Below are 15,994 nucleotides of genomic sequence, written 5' to 3'. Positions count from 1 at the left end.
CATTGCACAGTCATGTTCAGTTTGCACAGGTTATTTGTCTAGACCTCCCACAGAGCATACAGCATAGAGTGACAGAGGCGGGCACACAGCCAAAACTCCAAATTTGCAAGCAGCTGACAGTTTGTGTTCATTATTTTTACAGCAGCTGGGGAGGAAAAGGGAAAAGCGGGGAAATTGCAGCTTGACCACAATCACAGAGGACACAGCAGTGCTATTAGTTTTCCAATGCAATCACATAATCTGATGGGCCAGACATTCGCTTTAATCAGACACCTGGGAAATGCATCCATCCCATTTCATTTCATCAGCTCAAATCAATCCCCCATCAGTATTAAATGAATACACCGAGTCCAGAAATCTGCTGGACAAGATATTATTACCAAAGGGAACTCCTTCATTACAGCCTTTCATGATTACAGTCTTTCTATATACCCGGTGTTACAGGCTGCCTAAAAACCTTCCTCATGTTTTCGAGTACGGAACAAGCAATATATAAGAAGATACCTCATCAAATGTGTTTGGTGCGTATGACGATGGAACTTCAAAGAACGGTTGTATTATTCCAGTGAACTGTAACCAGAAGTAGCAGGCCTGATGTGCATGTAATGAGCGGTACGTGCATGTCGGACATAGGTTAGAGGCTTTGCTTTGTGTTTCCAGCCGCTGCACATCACTGTGTGCTGGTGGATGCGAGGATGCTGCTGGTATCAGTGATGCTGAGAGCGCTGCACGAGGCGAGTCTTTGTCTGCTCTGGGAAGGCTGGGCTCCAGCTGGCTCCTGCTATGTGTTTGCATGCAAAAGTGGCGAGCGAGTTGATTGATTGGGATGCACTCCACCAACAACCCCCCCCCCCCCCCCCACCCCTTTTTTTTTTTGCCTGATCTTGCTTGGGGAGCACATGTGCCTCTCCATTTTTCACTCAGACCTGCTTTATCACACACACACACACACACACACATACACACACACTCTCGAATTCGTGTAGCCATTAACAAAGGTGCCTGTTCATCCACCCAAAGAAGAACACAAAGATATATGCGATATTAAATCACAAGAATGAATCAGCGTAGGTGGTGCATGATTAAAGGAGCGTGTTTGTACAACATGTGTATCCTGATGTGTGCGCGTGCTCATAAACAACAGCATCAGCAGCAGCAGCAGCAGCAGCAGCAGTCTCCAACATGGGTTCATTCAGGGCAACGCATTAGCAGTCATTACAGATAACCACTAATCAAGACCATTCTCCACACTTGTTTTTTTGTAAATTTTATTATTTGCTCGAGCCGAGACTGAAGTGTTACCCCAACGAATTCATCATCCCAGACAGACAGAGAGGGCGCCTGGGGTAAAACACGTTTTTTTGGGACAATATTGGTATCGCAAGTGCTTTCTGCAACGCTCTGAACGGGATCGAATAAGTATTGGTGGACAAGCGTGGAGTTGGAAAAAAAAAAAAAAAAAAACAAATACGGGAGGGGACGGAAGAAAGCGTGTGTTAGAATCGCCGACAGCTTTTCAGGACTCCAGCGACGACCAGCCAGCCAGCCAGTGTCTGGCGAACGGGGCGTGTGCGCGTAAAGTGGGCGCGCATGTGTGCGTCCATGCCTCCTTGTGTGTGTGTGTGTGTGTGTGTGTGTGTGTGTGTGTGTGTTTGGACTCACAGCCAACACACACTTAACATTCGTTCGCAACATGGCGTTGAAGCGCCGAGAGACACGGCTCTCCCCGGACTAATGCGGGCGCATTGTTAGGAACCAGGGGACTGTTGAGCAAAGAGACTGAGCACACTCTCAGACTCTTTTACGCACCGGCGGAGACAATAGCGGATTCCAACATATGCATGTCGCCGTGACGGTTTAGCTGGTTGTACAGACGCACGCTGCTACCCCACTGGTGGAAATCAAAGGCTGTACATGGCGGTGGAGAGTACAATTTGGCTGTTCTGTCTTCTTTCGCTCTTTTGTGGTCCATCCAAGGAAGGTAAAAAGCGCTCTCTCTTATTTATCTGCATGGATCCTTTTTTTTTTTTTTTTTTTTTTTTTTTTTTTTTTGGTGGGGTGCATGTGAGGTAGCGGGGCACTCATATTACACTGAAGTGCAGTTACTCAGAACATAAGTAGGCTGCGATAGCAGATAGGAGAGAGCCTCCGGGTAAATCTGCACCTTGCACGATCCATGCAGCATACCCTCCGTTATTCCGCCTTCACCTCATGTGGCCTCTCCGGTGCTTTGGGTGTCGGGGTGTATTGTTACTCTCTATTCAGGACAAGCTGCAATGGCTCCGGTGCTGCAAAGTTGCAGAACATTTGCCCAAAGGAGCAGCAGTGAGTCTCGCCACAGGGCGGCCGCAGGGCTCTTGAACTGGCCGGAGGGAAGTTTGGGATCAAAACCACGGAGCGCGGCTCACGATGAAGACGTGTAAGCTCAGCTTTCAGTCAGACCACAGCAACCCAGTGTCCTTTGCCTTACTAAGAAACAGTAAGAACTTTTCCCTCTTTCACAGTCCAGTGAATCCGGGACATCTGATCGTAACCACTGGGACAGCAAAGTTGAGTGAAAGGGTTTTGAGGACAGTGTTACTGATGCAATCAACAAAAGTGCAACATTTTCAGTGGTGATCTGTTCTAAACTTGCAGAAGAAAGTATCCTGGGGCTGAGAGTGGAAAGCGCACAGCAGCAGCAGCACCAGATTTATTTCCCACTAACTGCTTGTGGCTCCCCAGAGTGGAGAGGAAAGTCAGCCCACTCAGGCAGTAATGAGTCAGTGAGAGACTGACTGGTCACAGGGCTTAGCTGCAGGACAAAAGACCTGTGCAGAACATCAGTGAATGTTACATGGCCAAAGGGCCACCAGGAGGAAATGCTGAACACATAGCAAGTGACACTACTTTGCATCCATTTTCTTGAAACTATTGATTGAAAATGTGTCTGTCTCATCAAACTAAAAAACCAAGAACATGTCGGATGTGGCTGGAGTGTCCTACAGGTGATAGAAGTAACATCACTGAAGCAGCATAGTATATTTAGAATATTTTGTCATTGTCTCTTGACCATTAATCTACCTGTGATGTAATTGATTGTCATCAGACACATTTATGACTTTCAATTTTAAGTAAAATAGTCAGGCAAAGTGTCTTTGGATCAAATAAAAAAGTTTGAAGGCTTCCGGTAACAGCCTCGTATGAAAACCAGACAGGCAAGAACTGCATGTACCCAAGGTTGTACTCCTGAGACCATGGATGAAAACATGTGGGAACTTCCCAGCTTGTAATCGGTGCACGTCTTTGGTGTGTTGCTTGAGGGTTGAGGATCCCAAAACTCTGCACAATCAGTTTTGACCAAAATCAGATACCAACTCCCTTCTTAATCATCATAAAACAAACTATCTCATTCAATACCCAGCATAATTTCATCCTTTGCTTGTGTCTTGAGAAAGGCATGCTGCTGTTGCTGCAGCTGCTGCTGCTGTAACTCCTGTGTGCCTCGCTCTGAGTCTGCAGCCATGTCTCCCAACAAAGATGTGAAATAAAGCATTTAACGTAGCGGCGAAAAGTCAAGCGTGTCGGAATGAATGTGTCAGAAACATATGCATTTCCAGGTAGCGTCACCTCCCTCTGAGCTACTGTAATTGTTCCATTATTCATTGCCCAATTACGCACATAAAGGAAGGAGAGTAGAAATGCACCTCCTTCACCTCCATCTGATATCGCTGTGGAAGGTCAAAGGATACAATTTATGTGGAGTTAGATTACCATGCCCTACAGACTCTAGCAGAGACAGAATAAGGGATTACTCCCCTTGAGATGCTCCTGACAGGAGAGTGAGTGCCACACTGGGGGCGATCAAATCCAGATGATGAAATCTCTTGTGAGTAAATGCTGATGGCGCCGGTGCTTGTCTCTGATAGGAGTGAGGAGGATGCTGATTTATATTGCGCGTGAGATGTTTATCACTGAAAGTTTTCAGTTTTGGCATTCGGTCAGTGTCTCAAAAACTTTTTAAAGGCTAATTAAAAGGACATTAAACAAATATTATTCCGCAATCTGTCAGAATATTTATTGTTTGGCCTAGAAGAGTGTCTTTGTGATGAGAGAAGGCAGCTCTAATGACAGTGATGCTGTGCCTTGAAAGCAAATGAACTTATTAGCGCTTATAATTTTTTTATGACTAAATAATTACATGGGATCGTCATCAAGGCCAGTTAAATAACACAGTCAGGTTTTTGTCTGTGTGTGTGTGTGTGTGTGTGTGTGTGTGCGTGTGCGTGTGCGTGCATGCATGTAGTTACTTGAGAAAGTGGAGCATGCATAAATGTTGTGGGAACAGAGGCTGCTGTGGCGAGGGGGTTGGGGGTGATTCTGGGACAGGAATGAATTGGCGGTTGCTGGTGGGGCGAATTTGAGGGCAAGGGCCATTGCCTCACGCACAAAGAACTTGTTTTGTCCATTCTAAAGATCAGATGAAAATTTGTCAGCTTCACTAAGCACATAACGAGCAAATGAATGAAACAGAAGTGCCGGAGTGTCTGCGTGTTCATAGAACATACAATACTTCACAGTTATTCGTAGGCACAATGAAAAGCATGAATATTCCTTTAAGAGTTGATTAGCAAATTAATCTGATTGGAGGAGTACCTTTGGCATTTTTTTTATGCACATGAGAATGTAAACAAGAGGATAATTAAGCACTTCGCTGAGTGGGATTGCCATGTGAGTTCATTAAACCTGCAAGAAGACGAAACGTCTGATTTAACAGATCTTGTTACCGCCTATTAAATATCTCCTCGTCATCTTTTTTTGCATTTGGAGTCTTTGTCATCCTTCCCTGCGCCGTCCAATCTTAAAGCTCACACGGTGAAAGAGCTGATTCGCAGTTCAATAGCAGCCTCCTGCAATTCCACAGGAGCAGCGCAGTGCGATATGCTTTGATTAAAGAGAAATGTACTTTGCGTTAATTTCCTCCTCTGTGCTGGTACCATCTATTTTCCAAACTGCTTATCCTGCATGTTCATGTGGGGGAACTCATGTTGCTGCAGAAACGAGGCCAGCAAATACATGTAAGAACATACAACAACAAAAAAAAAACACACACACACACACACAGCACTGACATGTACGCACACAAGGTAATGATGAATATTGTTAACAAAATATGTTCAAAGGTGACTTTCATGAATGTTTTCCAGACATTCATCCAATGTTTTGTATATAAAATAACCTGAATTTATAACTATTTAGCCTTTTAGGGTTATATGTTAAACAAGTTTGAAGACAACAAGTAGGTATATTATTACTTTCATGATGCAAACTTGCTAATACACATAATAAATAAAAAGAATAAAGTCACAAGTAACTTCAATAGATTCAAAACTTATATTCACTCAAAAAAAAATGAACTAAATAATTGAATTACTGGGGGGTCACTTTCAGTGTTGGGAAAGTTACTTCCAAAATGTACATATTATATGTTAATAGTTACTGCCATTTGAAAGTAATGAGTTCCCTTAAAAATTCCTGTCTCTGACTTTTGAATTAAGTTTGAATTACTTTCACCAAAGTTACCACAGAAATATGACTAGAAATTCGAAATTGCTGAAATGTATTTTATGGCAGCTGATTATACATTCAGTGGAGGTGATGCAGCATAACGACTGTGTACACGCCAAAGCCAATAACAGTTTAATAATAGCCACAGTAAAGGCTCACTGTTCAATACAATAAGTAACAACGACCGTAAGATTCACAAAAGCAGACAAAGAATCACAGTCTGGTAAGTTATGTAAGAGATGCTGCAATTATTTAAAGTCTGAGGCCGATTCATATGAAACACAACCGACTCAGAGCCACTCAACAGCCTAATGACAGGACAAGACACAATATCTCTTTATCTGTTTGTTCTTTTATTTTATTTTTATTCAAGCTCACAGCACAAAGACAAAATGCACTGAATGGACATAACTTCTGCTTGGTCATCAATGAAAAAAGTGCTTTTCGAGGACTCGACCTGCCATTTTAACAGTAGGAATATAAAATGCAGTATCACGTACATCAAGAGAAGATCCATCAAAATGGTTTAATCACTAAATCCCTCAACTTCACACACAAGCACACACACTAACTACTGTACATAACTTTACATAGCAAACAAACAACACAAATTAAATAAGGTCCATAGATCCACAGTGCAGTGGTTTGACCAAATACATGATTCTGTCTAGAAATGAAATTTAAAATCCACCACAGAGGGAATCAGACCACCAATATTCCTGTCAACTGTTCAGACTGACACCTTAAGTTCTGACAAATGGGAGGAAATAAACACAGGCCACCTTCTTACAAGGTTTCAGTGTTAATTGATTCATTTAAACAGGAATATTTCAAAACATGAAAATGACACACTGGTCACACAGCCAGCTGCTCATAGTGAACAATGTTATTTCTGCTGCTCGAACGACAATTACTTTTGATAAAAATGAGCTTGTAGTATGTTGTCCACTTCACACTGATGGGAACTTGCCATAACACTCGTTCTTGCAAAATGCAGATTAATGAACAAATGAATAAGAGAATAACGCAACGAGCTGAGAAAAACGAAGAACATATAGACTGCAGCAGACAACTCTGGTACGGGGGAAAGAAGAGCCTGTGGGTTCTCTCTGTCTGTAGCGACAATGTGGAGGCTGGGGTTCACAGTTAACAGACGTTAACAGACGTTAAAAGAGGTTAACAGACTCCTCAGCGAGTGGGACGGAAAGGGACAGCAGCTCTCTGGTATTTTTCACCGGTGAGAAAAGTAATGAGTAACAAACTCATGGAAACTTCAGTAATCGTCAGTACGCCATTAATTCTCATAGTAGTTAGTTACTCTCATGTTAATGCCTAAAATACTGGCGTTACACTGAGTATTTATAAATATACGTCAAGCATTATTGCACAGTGGTAATGACCTATTGCCAAAGCAGTAGTACTTGTTATAACTGTACTAGATAAGTTGAAGTTAATCATGAAACGATTGAAGTTCTCGTGCTTAGCCTGCTTCTCTCTATTCTCCTTCTTGATACATAATTCTAACTACATGGAGTACATGTTTACTCGATGTTAGTTTATAGAGACATAAAACATAATGAAGATAAACCGATTGCACTGCTAACACTGTACTAAAGTACTAATAAGGTCATTCTTTATTTCTTCCTAATATGAGCATATCTATTTAGATAGATGAATATTTATCCCGAGTGAAAATGTTTAATTGAGCAGCATTTACTCACAGTCTCTTGACATGCCTTTGAAGGCTGCTGCCAGTCCTTTGGCATCAACACACTGTTGGTGTTTTATTTTTAGCTCGCTTTGAAATCAATGCAGACTACCTGTGTGTGATCAGTCCAAGCAATAATCTGTTCTTTTATAATAGATTGTGGCTATATCAGAGATTTGGGATGTTAACTCTAGAATTTAGCACTGGTAAGAAAAAACAAACAAACAAAAAAAAAAAACACTTTTCCTTCAATATTCTCAGGTCAGACAGGGTCATGTGTGCAGCTTGTTTCATGCAAACTTAAGATTTTATACAACACCCGAGAAAGATTTAACTGTAAAAAATACGATTGTGAAAGTGACCCTGTTCAGTGTTAGGCCTGGTGGTGGGAGGGAGGTGTTTTTTTTTTTTTGTTGTTGTTTTTTTAGTCAGCCATTTATTCCTCTCACTGTGCGATGGAACTGTGGTGCAAAGTCCATTCTCTGCCTTACACATCACAACGATGTGGAGTTGCACAGATTGGAAACATTACGAGCTTGGCGCTTCGTCAGAGAAAGACAGTGAATGTAGCGAAAACGGCAGAGTGAAAAAAAAAGTCTTGGTTTAAATGTTCATGTGAAATATCTTCTCTGCATAAACTGAGCTTGCGGCACAGTATGTTTGGAGGTTTCACTCCCACTGCAGTTTCATCGCAGATATGATAGTTGATGACATTTCTACATTACGTTGCATGAATTGTGACGATTTCTTCCCAAGTCACATTTCGTATTTCAATAATTAAAGAGTTATCATGTTGTCGGTGCCTCCTTGTATTTTGTTCATCAAAAAAACTGGAGTAACGTCAAGCTATTCGAACCTGTTTTTTTTTTTCATAAATAATTGACTTGACTGTTGAGCAATTCAGGTGACTGCTTACATGAACTTAAGCAGAAAACTAAATTTGAGATTTGTGTCATTGCAGTAGCTAGAAAGTAACAATAAGTCTATATATGTGTGTACAGGTACAGCAAAATCAAACATAGATTATTTTGTTTTTAACCATATTTTGAAGCGTATTCTTTCTCGTCTTGTTAGCCTTGAGTTTGTGTGGCAAACGCTGAAAATGTCAGACTGCCTTTGACTTGGTTTGTTCCTCTGTTTTCTCCCCCCAGCCATGCATTTCTGTCATATTTTATAGAATATTTCATACCAGGCTGGTAGCAAACAAACACCCTTGTGTTACTGTCGGCTGGTGCGAAGAATGGCACATGGAGCCAGGAGCCTTTTTAAAGAGGCTTTAAAGCTGCCTTCAAAGCTCAGTTCTTACTTCCTTTTTCCTCTCGCTCGCTGTCTCTCTGATGATCTGCTGCATTTGTCCACATGCCCACGTCAGCGTTGCGGTGGCACCATTGCATTCAATCTGCAGTTTTAAACCGGTGTCAGACAGGGAATTACGATCAGGTATTGTATTGGTTATCAGCTTCAAAACTCAAATGATATGCCTTTCCCTTATTTGAACCATTTCTATTGATGGACGTCAATGGTGTTCTCCTCCTGTGGCTTCCTAAGTTGTCTGTTATGTGTCCCCCTGAACCCTGCAGTCATCACTAACAGAGTATGTTCAGCTCCAGTTTGTTGTGTCTACACGAGACAACAGCTCCAGAATATTAACCATGGCTCTGTTGACAGATGTATGTTGCCTGTAGAGCGACTTGCACCCGCTTCACTGTTGCTGCTCATTTATGTCACTGCTCTGGCAACACCAAAAATTCCGCTGTGACTATCACACGTCATCGGCTTTCTTTTGAAGAGCCTGAACCGTGAAAAGGAAAAGAAAGAAATAACCTTTTTTTTTTTTTTTACTCCATCTCATCCTTCACAACACATTACTCGAATGGCTCCGTGTAACAGCTTTTATAATCTAACTGTAAATGATGCGGTGCTTGTAAGTGACTCATGTTGTGGTTGTTAGCGATTGCTTGAACCCTGGGCTCAAACTTAAGTCACTCCGTCCATATTTATGTGGATATGTATTGAGAAGGAACTTGTCGGATTTAAAAGAACAGCTTCCTGGACAGAAGTGCCTGTCGAGTCCAGCTAATTACACATTAGCGGTAAAGGAAGTACGTGCATGTGCACGTATGCTGAGGTACATACTGTACACCCGGTGTGCCTGCCCCCTTCACTTGTGTGTGAGCGTGGGCGTGTCAGCTGCAATTTGTGTGTGCATCTTGATCCCGTCCCCAGAGAGCCCAAGCTAAATTAGGATGCATATTATTTAAAGATGCCCTGGGCTGGGTTTCAGCTGGGTATATTTGTGCAGTGAATATGTTGATTTTTATGCTGCCCTGTGTGTGTGTGTGTGTGTGTGTGTGTGTGTGTGTGTGTGTGTGTGTGTGTGTGTGTGTGTGTGTGTGTGTGTGTGTGTGTGTGTGTGTGTGTGCGTGCATGTGTACGTGTGCACAGCTCTATTCATGGTGCCAGGGAAGCAATCTTAAGCGCAGAAGTGTTTGCTTGAAAGGAGAGGAAGCCTTGAGCTTGATTTTGTCTGCGATGAATTAAAATGATTTGCTCTCTTGAGTTGCTAAAAGTGTTGTGCTCAATTTATTTTATATGTGCGTTTTTGTAAGCATAACCCCTTAAACATATCTGAAAATAAGACCTTGTGAGCTAATGAGAATTTATACACCCCTCCACCCAAAAAAAACCTCTTCTCATTGCTACTATAGGACAGCTGAGTTTCAAATGTTGCAAAAATGATGGACGTGCTTTTACGGTGTATTCATGTCCAGCTGCAGAGGGCTGAAGGTTCGACTCTTCTTGCCAAAAAAAACTTAAATAAAGAAGGGAAGGTCATTATGTCATGACTTGTGGCCTCTCCAGTAATTACAGGATCCCAGGTTAATTTGGTTTACAAAAATGGTGGGATTGGGATCTGAGAAACCCCCTCTGGTCTACGCATCCCCACTTCTGCTGATTTATTTTTTACCTTTGAGGAATAAAACTCATCTCCGCTTGGTAGAGGTTGAATACTTCACCAGCACACAACACAAAAAAAAGTCAAATAAATGTTTTTCTCTTTAAAACCAAAGTAAAGTGGAGCTGTGAACTGTCATGTCCTGATGGTGAAACTCAGCCAATTGACTCTAAACTCACTGCACGAACATTAACTCATGTTAAGTCGTCATTTCTGCTTGATTGCTGGGCTTCCTGTATGTTTACAATAGAATATTATACTATAAAGCTAGTTGAGATCCATGAAGAATTAAAGTATAATTCGTACTAGTAATTTGTAATCCTTGTATTTAAATTACATTTAGTTTTAAGATTTGTATCCATCACTTTGAATCTTATCACCTTTAATCATAGTTCCTATCTTCACAAACATTATGTAAAGACAACTGGGCTTCCTGGGAGAATATCGATTTAGGGCCTGTTTACGTGACGTTGTAAAAGCGAAAATATAGTTTTTGCGTTTTTGTTTCAGAAAAGTTTGGCATTTACACAGCAATGTTTTGAAAACGATGCCTGTTTACACGGAAACAACAGCAATGCTGAAAATGATTGAGTTAGCATGCTGGGCCACTAGTGGGAGCTGCTGTTTGGTTTTTGTTTTGTTTTTGTAGGGAAACCACACACATGCGTGCAGAGAACAATAAGCTATAAACATTAACAATGGCGAGATACATGAACATTCGTATGGACATACGACAAAATTGTATTGATAATCCTTGTGACTCTCAACTATGAAACTACTAAGTCTCAGGAGGATAAATACTGGGAGTCATGACACTCGGGCGGCCGCCATTGTTGTTATTGTTCAGCTCCTCGTGCATGTGCAGAAGGACTATTTACTATGGCCATGGTACACATACGCAGTGTTTCAGAAAAGAAACGTTTTTTTCCCCATTTATACTGAGCATTTTCCTGAAGTTCAACTGTGGGAGCCATTTTCAAAAAGTTGCATTTTCAGTGTCTCTGAGCACCATTGTCATGTAAATTTAAAGATTTTTAAAAGGACACCATTATTTTTATTTGATAAAAGTAGTTCTTGCATGAGACAAATAAGATTGTGTCTTATTTCTATCTGTCTTGTAACAATTAGGTAAAGTCCGCTGTTCTTCACTGAACATTTTATGTAGTTGATCATTTTGCTTCCATCAAATGTGAATTGTGTTTTCATAGTGACATTTCTGAAAACGAGTCAATGTAATGACTTGGTCGGTAACATAACTGGTCTGATAACTTCAGAAAACACACCTCTAGACTGTAATAAAGCCTCTAATGGACGATATTGCAGTGTTGTGACTTCCGGTTGACCCGAATCATCACTCAGTGAAAACAAACCCACGTAGTTGGTGTTGTACATGTGCGACTGCAACTCGAATTGTCGCCGCTTCTCTCTGTTTCCAATGTTATCTCTGTACTTGTTCATTTGATAGTGTAGTGTAGTACAATCGGCTTGACGTGTGGTCACCAAACAGACATGTTTTACGTCTGCTTTGATAAGCTGGATGAAACAAGCTGAGACAAGCGACAAGGTCAAACTTACGGCGGCCGGCAACAGCGACTGTCCTCACAGGTTACCCACTGGCTCATGGACAAAGAAAAATAAAATAAATTTTGCATATGCCGCTTTGTGTGCTTGTGTGCATGCGTGCGTGCGTGTGTGTGTGTGTGTGTGTGTGTGTGTGTGTGTGTGTGTGTGTGCGCGCCAGAGAGAGAATATGTAAGAATGAATACCTATATATGCCAGTGTAATGGCATGTACAGTATGTATGTATACATTAATTAAACTGTTCCAAAATATCGACGGTTTTCATAAGAAAACATTTGCGCTGATATTTACCATGTACGGTGAAGGAATATTAGAATGGTACATATATTGTAAAATACTACCATTTAATCAATGTGCTTTAAATAATAAGCTGTCGATATGGCAACTTGACAGAGACTTTTCTTTTTAATCAATTTCATTACTTACCCTTAATGAAATGTTTCCCACACAGAGCTGCGTGTGCAGACATCGTCTCGCTGCCATTAGTATTTTTCCTCAGCACCGCTTGAAATAAACATTCTCGTTGTTTATTGTCCTTCAGAAAGACATGAAAGGACATTTTCCCCTCATTTTCAATATTGTGGTTTGAACTGCAAAAGGCAACACCCGATTTAGAAATATTGTTTCTCACTCTTATCTAATCTGCGCTTTGTGTCCCTCGGCGACATCATGTATTTATTTTCACTGAGTTCTGAACCGGACGTAGGTGTGATATAAAGAATACGACAAGAGTCTTCTAATTTATCTTGCAAAAACTGTTAAATGTGAGAACAATGTACTGGATATGTCTTATCACATAGTGTTGAGGGACTAGACACATTTTTTAAGTCAGAATTTAGATTTTTGATATGTGTTTTCCACATCTGGATCATTTAATCGCTATCTGAATGGAGATCATATTTTCTTTGCACTGGAGTTGCGTCGTAATAAAAGAAATGTTGCAGAATTATCCTCTGTCAATGAAGCTGGGATATACCGAAAAACACCAGAAGTTCTTCTATTCGTCACGTCTTTTTCACAGTATTACACTTCTATTCCACACGTAGATCAAATGAAAGTGTTCCCAGCCTTTGGTGAGGCTGCTATCTGTTAATACTTTGATCCCCGATGGATCAATAAGATCCTACTATTGCCATTATACAACTCAAATAGATTGTGTTATTTCATCCGGGGTGCTTACCAGGTCACAGATTTTTATTGCCATGCAGTGTAATAGATATGGGATTTGACCCACAGCTGAGCTGCACTGAAGGTGCAACTCAGTATATTAAGAAGAGCAGTGTGTGTGTGTGTGTGTATGTGAGAGTGTATGTGTGTGTGTGTGTGTATGTGTATGTGTATGTGTGTGTGTGTGTGTGTGTGTGTGTGTTTCTGCTCTCACTTGGTCAACCAACCTGCCTCCACATTCCTCCCATACCTCTCCCCTGTCTGCACGGTCACATGAAATCAGAGGAGGAAAACTCACTGTGGCTATGTAGGAGGCCGACCTGTGGGGTTAGAGCTACTGATATGAAAATAGGCTGTAGCGGTGAAAAGTACTGTATAGGCTTCTACAAATTCAAAGTTGGGCTGCATTTATGTCTCTGCATCAGTGAGTGTGCACATTCATAAATCTTTTCAATCGCGGTTTGTGCATTCACACCGAGCGAGGGTGTCATTTCGTTCTCATTCAAACACCGTATACCATTCAAAGATCACATCTCCCACTTCTGTGATAAAAGCTGTTGTTACTGGCATCCCCAGCATGAGCACGATGTCCAAATCTCGCTCGGTGCGTTCTGTCTTTCCTCAGTGCATGTACCGGAAAGTGTCACCTCAACGGTCTCATTCATCATCCTGACATTGTGTGAGATGCTCAACCCTGATCGTTGTTACGTCCAGTACATGTGCTTCAGCCGACAATGGAGCATCAAAAAAAAGAAAAAAAGAAAAAGTGTTTTCAAGCTGTTGTCTCCTATGTTAATATGTTTGCCTATGCAAAGTTGATTTTCCTGTAATGAGTTACACCTCAGGGAGAAGTGTTGTCAGTCAGTCTGTTGCTGAGGAAACAAGCTGAATGGGACTTGGATCTCCTGCATCACCCCGGCGTTGGTTTTATTGCTGGCTCTGTTGACTTATACGAGTAGGTCTGGCACTTGACATGGCCATGTGGAGGCCCCATGCTGCTGGGAGGCCCCGCGTGAAGGAGAGCGCCTCTGGGATTGGACGAGGCCGGACTGGGATGAATGAGAATTGTACATAGAGCAGGGGGGCATGAGGGACTGCACCGGTATGCCCACCTCTCTCTCTCGGCCCCCCTCTCTCCCCCTCTCCACCTCTCCACCTCTCTCCCTCTCTCGCTCTCTCACTCTCATTCTCTATCCCTGGTTTTTCATGAGGTTTTCCTGTTTGTCTCAGCACAACACGTTTTCATTTGTTTATTTTAATTTTCTTTTCAAACCTCATTGCCCGTGAGAAGAAGGGCACTGCATGATGTCTTTGAAATTAATTCCTAAATGTCACATGCATTATTTATTACCTTCTAAATAACTTCACATTTCATGTTCCACAGCAGAACTTTATTTGAGCAAAGTAAAATGTGACAAGTGCAAAAACAGGTTGATTTGATGGCTTAAAATGAGAGCTATGTATGAAAACAAGTGTAAAATATTGGAAAACACCTTTTTCTTGTTATTTTAAGCAAAAAGGCTAAATACAACAGTTTTAAGTCTTACTGGTGGAAGCAGTTTTACTTATTTTCTCATCCGTATTTGATTCCACATTTGCTGTAATTGTGTTGTTATAGGTATTTAAAGAAGTTCTGCAATCAGCGGAAAAAAATTGCAGGATGTGTTTTCTTTCATACTTTCTGTGTTATTATAGAGCAAAAGCTAATCAAGTGGAAGACAAGAGGAATCAGTACTCGAAACTCAAAACATTTACATTTTTTGCTAAATATTGTAGATGTGGTACAATTGAAACCTTGGCCTGAAATTCTGTTGTCCCTGAGCCACAACAGAATCATACTGAACTCTGAGACATACAGTATATGTGTAACTTTCCCTCATATCTTTGATTTATTACATTGGCTCTCAGACCATGAAAGTGACAGTGTGTTTGTGCCAATAACTGGGTGTGAGAAGAACTGTGGTGCACAGTCGTGGGAGGAAACACAGCTGGAACAGTCAACTCTCGACGCAGCAGCTGTTCACATTGGTGAGTGACTTGCAGCCTCACTTTGAGCAGAGTGAAATGATGTGCCCTCTGTGTGGAGTGCTCTTTAAGTAGTCAACAGTTTTAAGTTGCCATTCAAGGCTCACAAAACAAGGTTAATGGCTCCTGTTTCAGGCAAGGCTTTATGCTTTCAGTAAAAGACCCCAATGCACAAAGCAATACTGGAGATAAGGCCGTACAAGATGAAAATGTAGATATATAGACTGAAGTGGGGTCCGTTTGTCTGTGACGTTCTCTGTGTCTTGTTATTGCACAGGCATTTTCACTTATACACCGAAACCCGAGAGGCTCCGTCTGCTGCTTCTCCTCTCAGATGATCTCAACTGTGGCTTCAAAATATTGATTTACTCTCATACTGGGGAGTTTTTGGCCACAGGCATGTGTTAGTGGGGAAGGTGTTTTATTATATTTCACTTTATTCTGTTGCTATTTATGTAACATCGGGGGGAAAAAAAGAGTCACAAGTGAAAGAATACAGCACAATCATGTGGTAACATGAAAAAAGTAGCAGTGTGGATGGATATTTTTCTTCGGGGGGGGGGGAGTTGTAATCAACACACACACACACACACACACACACACACACACACACACACACACACACACACACACACACACACACACACACACACACACACGCACACACGGACGGACGGACGCCAACATGATTCAGCAACAATTCATAGCAATTATCTGCTGCTGCTGTGTCAATTTAACAGATGTAAAAGGCAATCTGGTTATCACTGCTTTTGTGCGCTTTAGTGGTCCCTCTTCACAAAAGCGACTTTAATCACATTTCGCTGCTTTCGTTCAATGGAGTCTCAAGGCTGTCCTAATCTTATTGGCACTGGTTCAGTCAGTCCTCTGCTTCATTTGGAAATCCTGGACATCCTTCATTGTTTCATGTCATGTCTTTGCTTTTCTTTCAACACATTCTCCACCTGTTTGAGCTTGTGACAGTCTTTTGCCTGTTGGCACTCGTGAATATC

The 15,994-nt window shown here is 41.6% G+C and overlaps 1 protein-coding gene across 2 annotated transcripts in view; it reads left to right on the top strand.

Annotated features, from left to right (window-relative positions):
* The first annotated feature begins 1,644 nt into the window (after positions 1-1,644).
* The window catches only part of igdcc4 (immunoglobulin superfamily, DCC subclass, member 4), a 51,850-nt gene continuing 37,500 nt past the window's right edge, over positions 1,645-15,994 (top strand). The window contains exon 1 of one of the 2 annotated variants that reach the window (XM_080458541.1): positions 1,645-1,981. In XM_080458541.1, the coding sequence (XP_080314667.1) occupies positions 1,915-1,981 (67 nt within the window). In that variant the 5' untranslated portion in view covers positions 1,645-1,914. The remainder of the gene's footprint in view (positions 1,982-15,994) is intronic. The other variant, XM_080458542.1, reaches the window with a different exon arrangement.

The sequence above is a fragment of the Lipophrys pholis genome (assembly GCF_963383615.2).
Source record: "Lipophrys pholis genome assembly, chromosome: 2".
Classification (NCBI taxonomy): Eukaryota; Metazoa; Chordata; class Actinopteri; order Blenniiformes; family Blenniidae; genus Lipophrys; species Lipophrys pholis.
The sequence above is the reverse complement of the archived record's forward strand: the minus strand, read 5'-3'. Positions and strand labels throughout refer to the sequence as shown.